Below are 18,235 nucleotides of genomic sequence, written 5' to 3'. Positions count from 1 at the left end.
ATCGGAGTGTCTGTGTGTATTTATGAGTAGAAGGAGGCACATGGACTTAGACACGCCCTGGCGCTTTGTCTTGTCACATGGAGGGGGAATTGTAACTTGATTAGGAGACTTCGCCTGGACAAGGCTGGCGTCCTTGTGGCTTTTAAAGATACTGAAGGAGAGCCGTATCATCCACTTCTTAAATGGCATCAGATTTTTTTAACAGATTCTATCTTATTCCTCCTTTGTTTTCCTTTTTTATGCCTTCTCCTTCACTTTGTCATGTTTGCTCATTTGTTGTCCTCGCACTTTCTTTGCCCCTCTGTTCCTTTCATCCACCTTCAGTCAATCCATCCTCTCATCCCTTTTCCTGCCTCCACTTTATTAAGCATATTAAAAGTGTGGTTTGTGGAGACAAATGTGCTACTGTCTTTCTCCCCCGCATGATTGGAATCTATTCTCCCTGCTGATCCAGTGTGGGTGGTCAGACTGGGAGTCATAATTGAGTTTGTGTGTGCGTGCACGCATATCGCAGATGAATCAGTCCGTCTGAGTTCATGAATGTGTTCAAGGCACAGAGGGAGCAAGAAACACTTGGGGTGTGAGAGTTGTCGTGTGTGTGTTGCATCACATGCACCTACCGCACTGTATATAGATCTCGTGGCTGCATATGCATGTCTTCTCGCTCATTAAGCAGACCGGCGTGGATGAGATGAGATGAAAGGGGAGCGCTGTGGCCTTGGCAGGAGATCGGAGGCTCGTCTGATGCCCGTTTGCATCAACGCTGTGTGGCACCTGTCAGCCCGAGACATGCACACACCGTGATGTGCTGAGATACTGTGACACTCTGTGTGTGTATGTGTGTGTTTGTGTCATAGTCACGATCCTTTTGGCAAATCTTGCAGCAGATAAATGGATTTTCTTTTTTATTTCTTTTGAACTCTTGTGCCATTTTATACACATCCATTTACATTTCATTTACAGAGCTGGCAGCCAAACACCGAGATGTACTTATCTCCATCTTTGTCTTCCTGTCCTTCCTTCCTCATCCTCATCTCACTGTCATTACGTCTGTGACTTGTGTCCTTGCAACAAGTTGGATGCCTTCCCATGATGTTCTAATCAGCTAAATGGAATTCACATTTGGATTGAAGGAGGTTTCCAGGCAGTTTAATTCTTTTAATCCCTTTTAACCTTTTCCATAAATTGTCAAAGAAAAGGAGGAGACACTTAAGGTCTGTTGGGGCCTGTTTTGTCATCACAAGACCCATCTCATCCTGCAATTAAAGGCTTATCATTCCTTGAAGAAATGCATGTTGCCCACCAACATTCGTGGCAGAGTGTTAAACTGAGATCATCTTAGACTAAGAAATGACAGCATTGTAGCATATGTTACATTATGCACAAATTCATGCAATTCAGATTTCCTATTTTCCTATCCAGATGCCCTCTGGATTGAAAATATGTTGTTCTAAAATCTGTAAATACTTTACTGCATTGATATATTTCCAGACGTGTAACCATAGGCCCTAATGCACCACCATACAATCAGCGAGGCAGGCTTTTGAACTGTATGCTGATAGTGGACCAGATGGCCCCTCTTCCCTTTACTATGGAGGACATGGTTTCCAAAAAGAATTTGAAATTTCAATTCGTCTGCCAACAGAACAGTTTTCAACTTTGCTTCAGTCCATTTTCAACTACTTTTTAGCCCAGAGATGATGGCTGCATTTGTGAATGATGTCCACATCTGGTGCATGATAGAGCTTTAACCAGTGGATGGTACGGTGAACTGTGTTTACTAACAGTGATTTGTGGAAGTGTTCCTGAGTCCATGCAGTGATGTTCAGAACAGAATCTGGTTTTAATGTTGTGCTGCCTAAGGACCAGGAGATCATGAGCATCCAGTTTTAATTTTCAGCCTTGACCTTTGACCTGAAATAATTCACTAGGTCATACCACTTACTTTTACAGCTTTTAATTTTTCCTGTCCCATCTTTTTTGAGATGTTGCTGCCATGAAATGCAAATTCATATTTGTTTTCTAAAAATGGTCCAATTGTTGGCTTAAGCCTTTGATATGTTTACTGTCTGTATGGATAAAATGTGGGTGTATGAGATTTGCAGATCATTGCATTCTGTTTTATTTACTTTCTACAAACCGTCCCAACTTTTTCAGAATTGGAGTTGTAGTTAAACTACTATTCCTATAGCACCAGACATGAACATTAGTTTTTGTTGTAAAGTAAGGCATTTTACAAGAACATGAATGCACTCAAGATTAATTCACATCTTTAAGTATCCATTCTACACAAATTGTCTCTTTCTGTGTTAGCTTAATTTCTTGGCTCCAGAGGTTAAGTGGCAGAGTATCATTAAGTAAAGGAGTTCTTTCTGATATAATGATTGCATGTGCTTGCTTTCTCGTGCCCTACCATATAATTACTCTGAAATGTACAAGCAGGGTCAACCAGAGCTAGCTGATGACAGGACACCACAGGGCATCTCATGGCATGGCACTGTGCAGATTTTCCCTCGCCTCCATCACATCACACACCCAGCGTCTCATCACTCACTGCCAGAATCATGTTTGTTTTTAAGAAACCTCTTTAAGCCTCGCAGGGAATCTTTGCTATCTCTGTTCCCATGTTCAGTTTCTAACGTCCTCTTGACCCATGAATCATGCGTCTCTTCAATTCACATGTCCTCACTTATGAACCATGTGATATTTGAGTTGTTTAAGCCGCTTTCTTTCTGGATTTGTAAACCTCTTTGTGAAATGTAGCTGACTTATCTAATACAGCTGCAGCATTTATGTGACCATGTATTTGTTTCTTTGTCCATCTGGAATGTCATATACAATCCAATCATGTTTTTTTTCACATTTGGCTGAATCTGAGAAGACAGTATGTCCTATGTGAACTTCAGAAATGATTGGGCTACTTCTGTCCTCTTTCATATCATCAATCACTGGTAACCCATGGCCATACCATGATTTTACACAGTGTGTAATGCTGTATGCATCAGGTCACTTGCTGCTCCAAGCCTTCTATGCATGTCTTTGTTCCTAACTTTCCAGAACAGGTTGATACAATATCTGCTGTTCCAGAGAAGCTCTGGTTCTTTGAGATGTCTTGGTTAAGATCTAACTTGCCTTTCTATTCTAGTCGATGAATGGTTTCCACCTTGTGGAGAATTGTCTGTAATTACTCTTGCCTATTGTGATTTTTTTTTTTTGTTGTTGTTGTTGCTTCTCATGGAAATCATATTTTGGTCATGCACTGTTTTTTTGGGGGTTTTTTTCATTCATGGATGTTTAGATGTTTTACATCTTCCAGAGCACACCTTTTGTTGCCCGCCGCCAAAAGGCAAAGGTGGACAGTACGTTTTTGCCCTTGTTTGTGTGCCTCTGTTACCAAAATATCTCTTGAGCAAGACAACAAACTTGAATGAAAACGTGCAGAAAGTTTTCATTGTATGTACATCTACAACTGATTTATCTTTGTCAATTCAAGATGGCCACCACAACAAATCAACACAAAAAATGTTATAACTCTATAAATTTTACAGATATTGAGCTGAAATATGATGTAGTAGTATCAGTCATTCAGTGTATGCTGAGCATGACATCTCAGGATACTCCATCCTCTGTCAACATAAGATTTTAGATTAAAACTTTGCCATGAATGGTGACAGGTGGTATGCATTCCTTCAGAAATTTAGTCTTTAGTCTTGCATTATTTTTGTTTGTGTATGTACAGTATGTCTTTGTAATATTTCAAAGTGTCATCTCCTATTGTTCTCACTGTCTGATAAAAACTGTCTGATAAACTGTCTGATGAATTTGGAAGTTGTCACTGTAAACCAGCATGCTGCCAGAAGATCACAAGGAAATAACTAAATCAATACAAATCCAAGTGTTGCAGATGGAGTTGGTCTCCCCGTTTTACTGTTATTGCTGTTAACATTTAACTTTTCCCTGAGTTTTTGAGAATTAACAAAGGAGACAGCAGTTTAATTGAATACCCCAAATAATAAGCCTACATGTACCAAACTGGTAAAAAACAATTGCTGGAATGGGTCTGTCAGCTTTTTATTTCTTCTTTTTTTGTTGTTGTTTTTTTTTCATTAAACAGAATCTTTCTGCAGAAAACTCATTTGAATGTCATCCAAAATTATTTATGTTCACAATTATTTTGTGACAGTTTTAAACTCTTAAGAAAAAGTAACATCTACACAGAGCAACAAGTATAGATCAATGATTTTAAGATACTAAAGACTCCTTCTCCTGTGTTACCCTCTAAAGTCTCAGGAAATGAAGCTACGGCTGGCAAAGCCCCGCAATGCTTCCATTACTGTGGTGACACCTCTCTTCCTCTCGTCACAGTGACCTCGAGCAAGCAACCGGCACATCACCTCACAGATGGATCTGTTTACACTGAAGCTGTGATTTGTTCCAGCGTTCAGCTGAGATTAGCCGACACCGCTTCCTGTTGCCATAATATTGAAGCTGCAGATTCAACACTGATGCTTGACCTGCTGTGTGTGTGTGTGTGTGTGTGTGTGTGAGAGAGAGAAAGATGGATTTCTACATACAGTCCTCTCGTGGAAAACTGTTTGTACTAAAAAAAAAACCAGTCAATTATTAGTTTTCTCCTCTTGATTAAGCATACATGCAAGTCAAGTATTGTTCCAGTCTTTCAGCTGACTTACTGTAGTGACATTTAGTGCAAACATCTAAACATAAATAATATTTATTTTATTGTTCAGAATAAAGGAAAACCTACCAATACTTCTTGTTTAGGGTCTTGTTAACCAGAGATGTCAGAAAAAATGGCAGCACTGATCCATAAAGAACCATCCTGAGGGATCAGGGACTTTAGGCCTGAGCAAATTGTTGCCACTTATCTTTGGTACACACATTTCTCTACAATACAACAGGGAGCCATTAAGGACCTGGCCAGAAGTCCATCTTTATCCTACATATGCGGAAATAAAGCCCTAAGGGTGGTTGCGAGTGAGCAGAGTGAGGAGCCAGAAGGGAGCATTTGGGTCACAAAACGGAGCAAAACCTGGGAAAAGCTGGTGGATTAGACAGAAAATGAAATGGTTTTGTTTTTTCTTTGGCAGAGAATGTATCTCTATTTTTTGAGATAGGATAGTGACATTAGCAATACAAACTGTACAAGTAAAAATATTGGTAGCAATACATATTAGAACAAGGTATGTACCGTGTACCTACAGGGACTGGGGTGTTTTATGAAGGGACTTATGTTAAATTTACCAGGTGATGTACTGAATAAGTCACTTCATTATACCGCCTAGTCCCTCTAGGTACAAATACATAATAAAGATAGGTAAGCACCTGGTATGCAATGGGAAAGTACACAATATGCTGTATAGGTACCTGACACCTACAAAGACCAGTCTGCATTATTAAAAAGGTGACTTGTTACATTAAATTTATCAAGTGCATACCTGCTAAGTACCAGATGCATCCACAATGAGTACCAGTTAAGTACCCAGTACAGACAAAATACCTACCGTATTTTCTTCACTATAGGGTGCACTGGATTATAAGACGTACTGTCAATGAATGGTCTGTTTTTCAACTTTTGTCATATATGAAGCGCACCGGATTATAAGGCGCATCGTCTGCACCTCCCAATTTTTTTAACTTGGCACGGGCTGCGCCCCGCTCATTCAAAATGGATGATTTCAGTGCTTCACCTGTATCAGCATTTATATAATCCCTCTATGAGAGATCACAAAAAAAATCAAACTCTCAGAAGAATACTGCGTCAACATAAACGTCAAGTATAAACGCCCACACTGCTCGCTCAGGTCCATGCGCCGTCCGTGGAGCCCTGCGTGACTGTAACTGAGCCTTAATGCTGCAAGTGGTGCGGCTTTGTAGTTTACCAAAGTTGTACTGAAACATTACGACTTCTTACAAACAGTATATAAGGTGCTACAGATTATAAGGTGCACTGTCGTTTTTTGAGGAAACTGAAGGCTTTTAAGTGCGTCTTTATGTCCGGAAAATACAGTACTCTGTAATTACCAGGTATGGCTTCTGGAAGTATCCTGTACATACCTGGTAAAAGCAGGGAAGTACCCAGTATGTACTCCTTTTTGTAGAAGAATGAGTCTGTCAGCAAACCTACGTAAATATGCATATTATAGAAAAAATAAACTGTAATTATACAAGTAAGTGACAATGTCTTTTTTTTTTTTTTTTTTTTTAGTTTTGCACTTATAATAGAATCAAATGGAGTTTCGTAGTAATCAAAAACTGAATTTCTTTAAAAGTTTTCTTTTTCTTCATTCATTCATTTTGTTTACTTGCTTATTCCTGCTCAGGGTCACAGGGGTCCAGTCCTTATTGCTAATAGTCACTGGGCAAAACTCAGGACACACCATGGACAAGTTGCCATTCCTCCTTACTGCTTTATGTAAAATTATCAGTATAATTGTATATCTGTTTATTTTATCTCACACAGCCTCTTATCTATGCCTGCCAAATAAATTTGTGCCTCATCAAACTCAGAATCTCCTGGGCACCCCCGTCTTGTCTTGTTGTCCAATTTTAATCCAGTTGCTATAACACACACACACACACTCATAAAACCAAAGCACATACACTTAAGTATGAGTCACACAGCCTCATTTTGGCATGGAGTCTGCGCTCTCTCGTAGTTTACTGAGAGCTATTGAATTAGTCCAGATTGTTTGGAGCAATAAGCCTTTATTGCTTCTGCAGAGGAAACGGACGCTGAACATAAAACAGTCGCTGTGTCCCTGGCTGTTTTGTACCCAGATCATTTTTACCTACTTCCAGAACTGTACAACTTAATCATTCTGTTGGCTCAAAATTTCTGATCTTTTGTCTTGTTCTGCTGTAGATTTTGAGAAAAGAAAAGGTCATAGAAGACTGATAAGTTGTTTACTCTGAGTTCATCAAACATCTTAAAGCATTTTTTGTTTCATTTTTGAACACAACTGTTCTTTTGTTTAGAGTAAATGTTTTTGAAAATTCTCTTTTATTTGTCTGTGATAATTCATTTAATTTATTCATTTGTGTTTGTATGATCCAGCAACCATAATTTTGAATGAGCTAAATTGGACGGAAGCCTTGGAGGATGTTTTCCGGAAAAACAAAGAGGACGATCCCTCACTGCTCTGGCAGGTGTTTGGCTCTGCCACGGGTTTGGCTCGTTACTACCCAGGTAAGCAGCTCAGCTTCTTCTGAACGTTGTGTCATTGGTGGCTGAGTTTGTCACAAATCTTCCTGATTGTTGGTTTGTAAAGAAATTACAACTTTGTTTATGTGTAAATTTTGGTATTTTTCAGTCATATAGATTGATTTATTTTAAAGTAATCTTATCCAAAACGTAGGAAAAAAATATATATTTTCCCATTTCTTGGAATGCAAAACCAGCTGTTGAGTAGAAAAGAACATGCATTAGTATGTACAGATGGTATATAGCAATGGTTCTCAAACTTGAGATTCAAAGATCCAAATCTGATGTATTGATAAGGTCCAACTAGTGATAATTAAATCTATTTTAATAAATTTCCTTACAACTCACAACCAAACAAAATGGTACTGTTTGCCTACATTTGTTTTCTTGTGAACCTAAGCTGCTCTAACTTTTGACAGTAAACCTTATGGTGCACTGTAGTGTAAAAAATGACACTGTCTGCTATCAATAAGCTGCCTAAACCTTGGGACCAAATCTGTTGTCAGACGGAGTCAAACGACCATATCAGCTTTTTACTTTATTTAGTTAATGACAAAGTTTTTAAAGATGAGCAGAAGGAAAAAATACACAATTTTTATTTGTCCTCACCATGTATCTGAATAATTTATTTGCTTTAGTTGACCTTTTTTTGCATTTATATAACTCAATTGTATGGAACCTGCACTGTACATTTATTACTAGAAGTTTAGCTTTTTACAGCTTATTTTTTATTTCTGTCTCTGTCATGTGATTTGATTTTCACACAAAGCATACAGACACAGGCTCGCTCCCTCACTTACCCACCCCTTGCACCCTTTCTTTCTCTATGCACACTCTTAAAGTAGCCACACTACTCTTATAACAGTAGCAAACACATTTCATTGCATCCTATTCATTTCTAAGCAATACAACATAACATGCAGGCTGGGTCCGGATAGACTTGTCATTCGATCAAGATTAGAACAGGAGTCTGGAGTTAGAGATTTGCTGGTATATATAAAGTCATATGCAACTAAACTCTGAACTCTCAGGAAATTCTACTTTCTGTAAAATGTTATTAAACCCAAGTTCTTGAGTTGGTTTGGAGGAACTTGACTGTGTAAAGTAAATTCACTGTTTTGCCAAACTGTAGCATCCCCTTGGATTGACACAGGCGGTTTACCTGACAAAATTGACCTCTACGACGTGCGCAGACGACCTTGGTGAGTGCAGCTGCTCGCTACATAACGAGTGCACAACTTTTAGTTTAAGGAACGAAGAGCCTGTAATATAAAAGTATGAAAACTATGGAGTAGAAATTAGTTTTAACAAAGTCTTAAAGTCAGTTTGTGTTGTATCATCTTTGCATGTGCTCAGTTTGTGCTACCTTTGACTGTGTGTGTGTGTGTGTGTTATTACTCACTAGGTACATTCAGGGGGCAGCGTCACCCAAGGACATGCTGATCCTAGTGGATGCGTGAGTGACAGCCTTATGATTCATACGTTACAGTCACATTTTATTTGCTTTTAGGTGCCAGGAGGCCCTGATGCTAACTCTGACTGGCCGCCTCCCGCTGGCTACTGCTGTGCTGTGCTCATATGTGGCACGGAGTACCAAAAAAAGCACTCAGTGCAATGTGCACACTTAGACACACATTATTTACAATTCGGTGGTTTAATACTGTGATTTGTGCCCTATGAAACTTGTTTGGAATTATTGATTGGGCTACGGAGCAAGAACTGTCTCTTATCAGATTATAGAAGCCCTGGGCATGTTTTAGGAGCATATAACAATTTAGTGAAATTTGGAGAGGTCCATTAGGACAGTGGTGTCCAATCCTGTTCCCGCAGGGCCACTATCCTGCATCTTTTAAATGTTTTTTCTGCTTTGACACACCTGATTTGAATGACTGAGTGATTATCAGGGTTCTGCAGAAGCCGAAGACCTGCTGAAGAGCAGGGAATCATCTAAAACATCCTGGATAGAGGCCCTCCAGGACCAGAAATTGGACACCACTGCATTCAGAAATCCTAAAACTTAAGAGGATCCAGCCAAGGCCTGGCTACAGGACTTAACTTTTGTTCCAAAACCATTCATCCACACCACCATATTGAGTTAGATCGTCCTACAACATCACTGCTGTTTTTCCAGATTCAGTAGTAGTGGTAATTGTTTTTATATTAAGACATTTGTTTTTCGACAATGCAGGAGTGGAAGCGTGTCAGGTCTCACCCTCAGACTCATCAAAACATCTGTCAGCAAGATGCTGGAGACCCTCTCTGATGATGACTTTGTGAACGTGGTGTCTGTGAGTATTCAGAGCGAAGTGCAACCTGTGTGTATGGGTTTTTATTATCCAGATCCACGTCTTCACTGTCAATTAGGGACATTTATAGCTTGACTTGAGTCAGTTATTTAAAGTTAATAGAAAAGTTTTAGTATTCAAATGCACAGGTGGGTTTTTATTTCTGCTCCATATGTAGATGAGCATCTGCATGCATGTCTGCAATTGTCAAATTTTAAATGTTGATGGGTTTATGTACATTTTCTGTGTGGTTATAGGAGATACAAACCACAAGTCTGTGTTAAACAAATGGAAGCTCTGAAATGTTGGACAATGTAGTGTGTTGATGAGCCACATCCTGAGTCTGTGGGATGCCATTTAAAGAACTCACTTGCCAATCTGAGCTTCTGTGGAAATCTCAACTATCAAAGTTTTCCTGGCATTGGGACTGAAGAAATCTTCATCCATCATAATTTAAAGCTTTCTCCCTCTCCAGCTTTATATTATTTATATAAAGAAAAATAACAGAATTTGAACAGGGAATGGTTTCCTCAGTCCAGGACATTTTGGAGGCAATCACACTAAATGTGATTACCACTGAAATCCATAAAGCATCTGTAATTTGATTTTAGCTCTAAGTGGCTGTCTTTTGAAGTTGTTGCTATGCAACCCCTAAATTGCCTCTGTCAGTCACTTGGTAACTGTAATTTAAGGAGGCTAATATTTTTACAATCTAAAGGACACGTTCAATAAATATACGGGGCAGAAGAAGGCTGTTGACTGTTTTTACAACCCCACAAGAAAAAAGTTGTCTTAATATAGTTCAAGTAAGGGCTTGATGGAATGATGTTTCATTTGTAGGTGTTTAAACAGTGTCTGCACTTAAAAACTTGCATAAATAATACTTGAAATCTGTCAGAACTTTGAAGCTAATGGGCATATTATATGATCTGTGCACATTTTTACTTTTAAATTGTGTAGGGAGTCATACTGTAGCTGATAGTAATAATATTCATTTCCATGTCTAAAATTAAAAGAGATGTTTACAAAAAATGTATAAGGCAGCTAAGTTGTAAGGTAAAAGTTGCCAAAGAGTGATGACATCACATTGTGGACCCTGAACGAGATATGGATCAACACAAGCAGAACATAATGGTCATCAAAGAAGAAAGTGGTGATCTCAAAGGTACCAGCTCTGGTGTGAGCTCGTGTAACGAAGCTCCTTTGGAGCACATAATTTACCGTTTTGTTTCAGAATTCCAAAGAGTCTAGAAGTGGCAGAAAAATGGACCATTAGACTAAGTTTTATTCATGGTTGCTTTCAAAGCACAATGTTGTTGTTCAGTTTGAATTATTTTCAGACAGTGGTGAGAGATCCTGCTGCAAACCATGGAGTCCCGTGTAGCCAGAAAAAGCAAAGGAATGGAAATCTTACCTTTTGTATCAACACTGTCAGTGAGGCGGTTATTCCCAGAGCTCACAGCACCATGATATAACAATATCCTTGACTTCCTCCTCATAACTGTGACGGTTTTTATTTTTCCATCCTCCTGCCTGTGTGTTTGGTGGCTCACATGTTATGTGCTTCATCAGTCGGTGGGGTTGGGGGAAAATGCAGGTTATGTGCACAGGATAGTTATAGTTAATTCTGGCTTAATTAAAATTCTTGCATGAAAGGCGGCGGGTGATGTGCATTCTTTTAATAAGTGCTAGACCTTTTAATAATGTTTGATTGTAAATCTTTAAATAATATAACACAGAGAATAATCATGTTTTTATTGTAACGGAGCTGTAAGTTTCAGTCCTGTTTCCTCTTAAGTTTCTGATGCTTTTATGCACAACAGCAGAATTTTTGCTCCTCTTGTGTGTTTGCACATGTTTTAGATGCTGTGTGTATTTCTGTTGGTTTTAAGTATGATCAGTATTAGGAGGGAGTGTAATCCAGGCCAAAACAGATGTTTGGTATTAATGAGACAGGTGTGTGAGTGCGTGTGTGTGTGTGTGTACAGACTGACTGGGTTCCATCTGTTTCCCCACATTAACTATTCACCAGTGTTAACGTGAAGATGCTCCACATATAAAGTTGTGCAAATGTGATTTAACTTCTGCTTCTACACTAAAATCCTTCCCATAATTAAGCTCTCTACTTGTTTCTTTTCTTACCTCCTTGTGCTGCTGTTTTTACATCCTTTCCTGCTCTCCTTCAAATCTTTCCTTCTGTTCCTTTAGCTCCCTCCGGTCTGTGCAGATTTGATTCAAACTATTTTCATTTCATTTCATTTTGTTATCATTTTGCAACCACTATTTTAAAAAGTTGAGACATTGTAAAAAATGTAAATAAAAACTGAAATGACTGCAAATCTCAAACCCTTTCTAGATTCACAATGGAAGATGGTAAACATACTCAATGTTATGAAATTGTACACTTTTGGAGGGAATAAAATTAGCAATATATCTCTAAATAGTTGAGACAGGGGAAAAAAAGGCTGTACAAGTAAGTGGTATGAATAATAAGCAGCTGGAAGAACATTTTGCAGCTAATTTCAACTGGCAGTAAGAGGGGTGGTTATAAGAATAGCATTTTAGAGAGGCTGAATCTCTCAGGAGTAAAGATGGACAGAGGTTCACCAGTCTGAGAAAAAACTTCAGAATAATGTTCAGCAGAAAACTGGGAAGACATTTGAATATCCCATTGTTTACAGTTCATAATATTATAATAAAAATAAAAGAAAAAGCCATAAATCAACACTACATGCTCCCATCCAGATGACATCTTTTTCAGGGAAGGCCTTTCATATTTCAGCAAGATGATGCTAAACTTATACTGCATCCATTACAACAGCATGGCTTCAAAGTTGAAAAGTCCAAGTGATAAACGGATCTACCTGCAGTCTAGACCTCTCACCAGCTGAAAACATTTAATGTGTCACGAAACAAAAAAAATCCTGTAAATAAGATCCAGGACTGTTGAGCAGCTAGAATCCTCCATCAGACAAGAATGGGACAACATTCCCTCCAAACCTTCCATCACTGCTCTCTTCCGGTCCTGGATGTTTATGGACTGTTGTTCAAGAAGAGGGGATGCTTCACAGAGGGAAACGGGTGTTCCTGCCATCAAATTCTTCATTTTTTCCTAAGAATGGTACAGTTTCTTAAGTTAAACATTTGATACGTTTACTGTGTTCCATTGTGAATAAAATATGGACTTATAAGATTTGTAAACCATTGCACTGTTTTTATTTAAATTTTACACAAAAGCCCAACTTCTTTGGAATAGAGGTTGTATGTTAAGTTTTTTTTTTTATAATTTTTGCCTTTTTTAAACTGTATTTTAAAGGGTACGTGGATGTTTTACCTTACTTGACACTGCATTGCTCTGCAACGAAGGGATTAAAAACGAAGCCACATATTTAGTAGGAAATATGTGCGAGTGTCTTCCCTCCACTTCCCATCAACCCTCCTTACCTTATCCCCCACCCAGTTCAACAAAAGCGCCAGGCCTGCTGCGTGCTTTCAGAACCTGGTGCAGGCCAATGTGAGGAACAAGAGGATCCTAAAGGAGGCCGTGCAGAGGATCAAAGCTGAGGGGATCACCAACTACACCAGTGGCTTCGAGCTGGCCTTCCAGCAGCTTAACCAGGTAACTGTGGCCATGACTAATGAAACATAGGAGGAACTTTACAGATGTCACTCATTTGATTTAGAAATTTCTTCTAATCATGTCAGTAAGATAGGTCATCTGACAACTCTGTCTTCAAAAATCCTGCCCTGAAAATTGAGTGACCTCTTCTGGTTGTTTCTGTTGTTGCACTTTTTACATATCTGCAAAAGTTCACTTTATTTCTCACTCTAAAGCTGTTTTTTGAAAGCATTTTTTCCAAATAATATAAAGTAGTTTAAATGATTTTTTTTTGTGTGTGTGTGTGTCAATAAGACGAATGTGTCTCGAGCCTACTGTAACAAGATTATAATGCTGTTCACTGATGGAGGAGAGGAGAGGGCAGAGGAGATCTTTGCAAAATACAACCCAAAGCAAAAGGTAGGACTGAAACCTTGTTCAGTCAAATACAGCTTTCGGTCAACTAATGGAGTCACCCTTGTTTGGCTTTTAGCAAAATATTTCATAGACTACTGGACATATTTTAGTGATTCTTTCAAGACTTAATCGTTGAATGTACATCTCCAGCTGTTTAGCAAACAAAAAAATTGCTGTAACACAGCAACTTTACAGATATTGAGCTAAAATCTGGTGTGGCTGTAGCTGAGAGTCATTCTCAACATAATGAGTCTGACATCCCACAGGCACGAGCTGCCACAGGAGTTTGTTTTCAAGGTTTGATCAAAGCAGCAATAACTCTGTTTCTCATCAGAAGATCTTAGACTAAAACTCAATAAAGGGCAACATGCATTCATTAAAAAAAAAAAAAAATTACCACGCCTTTAATTAAGTTGGATATTTCATAATTCCGTTTCCACACAGGTGCGCATCTTCACCTTTTCCGTTGGTCAGCACAGCTATGACAAAGGGCCCATACAGTGGATGGCCTGTGCTAATAAAGGTACAAAATTCAATGACTGAAAATGTAAATGTTTCATGATGTGAATAAATATTTTAGTTTTATGGGAAATAAAATACATCTCAGAATTTGTTAAACTTTTAAGAAACACATTCAAACATGAAATAAAACATGAAATTAGCTTAGTGTCTTTTTATCATTTAATGTAATTTGTGTTGTCAGAGCTCCTGTCATATAAACCTTTTCTTTCATCACAGGGTATTATTATGAGATCCCGTCTATTGGGGCTATTCGAATAAACACTCAGGTAAACACTATCAGTTTCAGAAACACTTTTTTTTTTTTAATTCTCTTTTCTCCTGTTTTCCACACCAGTTTCCAGGCTCCTAACTAGTAGTGTGTGGCGCCCTCTTGTGGCTGATTGATTGATTTGCAGCTTGCAGAATAAAACTGTCTCTCTGATCCTCTTGCAGGAGTATTTGGATGTTTTAGGTCGGCCGATGGTCAAAGCTGACAAGAAGGCCAAGCAAGTTCAGTGGACCAACGTCTACCTGGACGCACTGGTATGTTGGCTGCTCCACGTGTTACATGACTGCATTCTGTCACTAAAACCTGATAACACTGTTACTGGAAGGGCAACAGATCTGTTTCGTGTCGTAGACAAGCCTTTAGTTTTATTAAAAATTGGCAGCGGTGTCATCCTGCTTGGCTCTGCTGTGTTCCAGTTTGTGTAAGAAGAGATAAACTGTCATGTTTTTGTGCCGTTTATCTTTCTGTTTACTCCCAAAGGACATTGTAGATAAGAAAACAGACTGATAAAGGGAGTTTGGATGTCATCAAACACTGTCAACCTTTAAAATCCGTTTTGACATTGTTAGCGCTGGAATTATTTTTTTTGTTTTAGATCTTTGACTGCAACACAAGTCATGAACTCTACAAATATTTGTCTGCCGCTCGTGTCTCTGTGTGTGCGTGTTCTTGTCTGTTAGCAAAATATTTAATAAAACACTTGGACAGATTATTGAATCTCTGGTGATTGCTGTTTGGAGTCAATCCAATTCAAGATGGCTGCCACAGCTAAGCAACTTGATCAAATGCAAACATTGCTATAAATCATTCAGGTGGACCGATATAGAGCTAAAATTTGGTGTGGTAGTAGCTGAGAGTCATTCTGAACCCATTCTACAAGCACAATACATTGTGTGACATCTTTGCTTAAAATGTTTGCATTGCCTGTTAGTTAGCCATGTACGTCTGTTAGCAAAATATTCTCATGAACTGCTGGAGGGATTTAAAAGAAAGTCTCAGAAAGTAATTATTGGTTGTACACCTAAATCTGATGAAATCAAGATGGATGCCACAGCTTATCAACATTAGCTAACACAAAAATGGCTATCATTCAGTCAGTTTTACAGATATTGAGCTACAGTTTGTTGTGGTAGTAGCTGAGTTATTTTTAACACAAATCTGGAGCACTAATTGATCTCCTCAGATCTTGCAATATTGCATTAGATTGCACATAATGTAAATTAAAAGATTTGACCAAAAATGTTAAAACTCCGTTCTTTCTCATCATAAGATTATCTAGTCCAAAACACTGAAATTTAATAAAATATTGCATTTTTATCAATCGGATTAATTGTACAAAACACTGAAAGGGTTAAATCTATTCCAAAAGAAATTCCTTTGACTTGATTAAATGGATTAAAGGTGGACCAACTGTTAATTTGATGTTTCATTTTTCAGGAGCTTGGTTTGGTGATCACTGGAACTCTGCCGGTCTTCAACAAAACTAACACAGGCTCGAAGGTACAGGATCTGCAAAACCACTTCAGGGTTTTTGTTCATTTTTTATTTGATACATTTTAATAGTTACCATTTCCCAACACTAGCTTTGTAAGTCCTGCCTTTTGAGAATACAGCACAGGTGGAATTTAACGTCCTCCGGTGTAAAAAAAAAAAAAAAAACATTACGGAAATGAGTGTTGCAAAAATTTTATAAAAGACATTTTGTCAGTATTTGACAGCGATATTTCTTAGCTGCTCTTTGAATTCATCAGTATGTTGTTAAACTTTTAAAAATGCCTTCAGTTTAAATATAAAACAGCTAAAATACTTAGCCAGGCTATAGTTTTCCCTGCTTCTCTCTTTAGAAACTCAAGTGCAGTTTGGGCAACTTGCTGTCAATTGGTCTAAATGCTAATATCTGTTAAATTTCTGGCATCTAGGAGTCACTTTTTTATCCAATATGTTGATATATTTGCCAGTATTCATGACCTCATCAATATCATCTTAACACCTTTTTAGCTCATGCATCCCATGATCAGCACACTATCTCAGGCATCATTTCAGAAGGAAGTTTCCTGGAGTTTGGTCAGGGATGTTTGTAGAAAAAGTTAAATTTATCAAGTAATTCAGTTTGTTTTAAGTCATAGTATTTCTTTAATGATTTTTGTTTGTTTTTCTAGAAAGTCAAGCTGAAAAGGTTTAATGTTGAGAAACCTTTATTATTCACAAGTTGTTTGATTATATTAAATTACTTTTGCAGAATGGTCATATTAAATATTGCATCAATGTTCAAAAGTTCTCATTTTTTTAATAATCATCAAATACTCTGTTCATTTTTGAGTATTTGTAGCCGTGTTTGTCTAAATAGAATATAAAAAAGAAAATGTGGAATTTGGATATAATGATAAAATTATATTTACATACACTGATCTTTCAGTATGGTTACTGTTGTAACATTTACTTCTATTTTTACAGCATGATTTCCATTATTGTCTCAGTGTGTTTATTTTTGTGCATCATTTTGTCTTCTTTTGACGTCTGACCCTTTGACCTGTGGTTTTGGGACATGACAAAATGTTTACCAGATCAAAAAAAAAGAAAGGAAAAAAAATCAGCATGAATATTCTCAAGTGTTGTCTCACCCATTGCTTTCATCCTCTCTTGTGGCTTTCGGCTACATCCTCTGTTGATGCAGAGGTTCCTCCGAAGCTCCCCACAAATAGAGAATCCAGGATGTCAGACAGCAAAAATCAGATCAGTCCCGTAGATCAGAGCAGGGAGAAAAAAAGACCCAGTAGCTAAGTGCTTCAAGATGAGTTCACATGTCCACCTCCAAGGACTCGGGGCTACCTCCAGGGTGACTGAGAGCAAAGCCTGGAAATGCCTCGTCGGTGACTCATTGCAGCACATGAAGCTTTTGGGAATGAAACTGTCCAGATTTCGATTGCAACCATTTGCCTGAAATCACTCAGAATGCACAGAGGGACTTGACTCATCCAGGAAGAGCAACAGAAGAGTTGCACAGCTGACATCCTCCTCTGTTTTTCCTATGCCTTTTTATTCCTCACAGAAGTCCCAAAACCAGCTTATCCTGGGGGTTATGGCTGTTGATGTCTCCCTGGAGGACATCAAGAGACTGACTCCTCGGTTTACAGTAAGGGCTCAGTTCACACAAATAAACACATAACAATGAACTAGTTTGTACCTGAGCTTTTTATTCCTTTATCAAGTGAACACTTTTCCTTTTTTTGTCTTTAATATTCTTTAGTTTGGTCCAAATGGCTATTACTTTGCTATTGATCCAAATGGATATGTTCTGCTCCACCCTAATCTTCAGCCACTGGTAAGCAAAACTCCATGACTATAATTAGGAGTAACTAAACATCATGAGCATATGTTTATTTGTATAATGCTAAGCACTCAAAATAATATCATAATAATAAAAAAATGCAGCATATTGCACACCATCAGTGCATGTTGTTTTTAAATATTGCAAAATATACTGTCTGTTTAGGACAGAGTAGAGTGACGATCATGGCCTAATGCTGCTCTGCTCACTCTTTGGTGTGTGTGTCTGTACAGGTGCTGGTCATAAAATTAGAATATCATGAAAAAGTAGATTGATTTCAGTAATTCCATTTAAAAAGTGAAACTTGTATATTGTATTCATACATTACATACAAACTCATATATTTCAAATGTTTATTTCGTTTAATTTTGATGATTACAAATGACAACAAATGAAAATCTCAAATTCATCATATCAGAAAATTAGAATATTACTGAAGAGCAATAAAAACAAAGGATTTATAGAAATGTTGGCCAACTGAAAAGTATGAACATGAAAAGTATGAGCATGTACAGCACTCAGTATTTAGTTGGGCCTCCTTTGGCCTGTATTACTGCAGCAATGCGGCGTGGCATGGAGTCGATCAGTCTGTGGC

General features: G+C 38.1%; 1 protein-coding gene across 4 annotated transcripts in view; it reads left to right on the top strand.

Annotated features, from left to right (window-relative positions):
- Positions 1 to 18,235, top strand: part of cacna2d1a (calcium channel, voltage-dependent, alpha 2/delta subunit 1a) — a 91,950-nt gene that overhangs the window by 40,858 nt on the left and 32,857 nt on the right. For all 4 annotated transcript variants that reach the window (XM_017414830.3, XM_037981369.1, XM_017414829.3 and 1 more), the window contains exons 7-18: positions 7,076 to 7,207; positions 8,355 to 8,424; positions 8,628 to 8,678; positions 9,411 to 9,510; positions 12,968 to 13,126; positions 13,421 to 13,525; positions 13,967 to 14,045; positions 14,261 to 14,310; positions 14,477 to 14,566; positions 15,750 to 15,812; positions 17,362 to 17,445; positions 17,560 to 17,634. In XM_017414830.3, the coding sequence (XP_017270319.1) occupies positions 7,076 to 7,207; positions 8,355 to 8,424; positions 8,628 to 8,678; positions 9,411 to 9,510; positions 12,968 to 13,126; positions 13,421 to 13,525; positions 13,967 to 14,045; positions 14,261 to 14,310; positions 14,477 to 14,566; positions 15,750 to 15,812; positions 17,362 to 17,445; positions 17,560 to 17,634 (1,058 nt within the window). The remainder of the gene's footprint in view (positions 1 to 7,075; positions 7,208 to 8,354; positions 8,425 to 8,627; positions 8,679 to 9,410; positions 9,511 to 12,967; positions 13,127 to 13,420; positions 13,526 to 13,966; positions 14,046 to 14,260; positions 14,311 to 14,476; positions 14,567 to 15,749; positions 15,813 to 17,361; positions 17,446 to 17,559; positions 17,635 to 18,235) is intronic.

The sequence above is a fragment of the Kryptolebias marmoratus genome, linkage group LG18, assembly GCF_001649575.2.
Source record: "Kryptolebias marmoratus isolate JLee-2015 linkage group LG18, ASM164957v2, whole genome shotgun sequence".
Classification (NCBI taxonomy): domain Eukaryota; kingdom Metazoa; phylum Chordata; class Actinopteri; order Cyprinodontiformes; family Rivulidae; genus Kryptolebias; species Kryptolebias marmoratus.
This window is presented reverse-complemented; position numbering and strand designations above follow the sequence as displayed.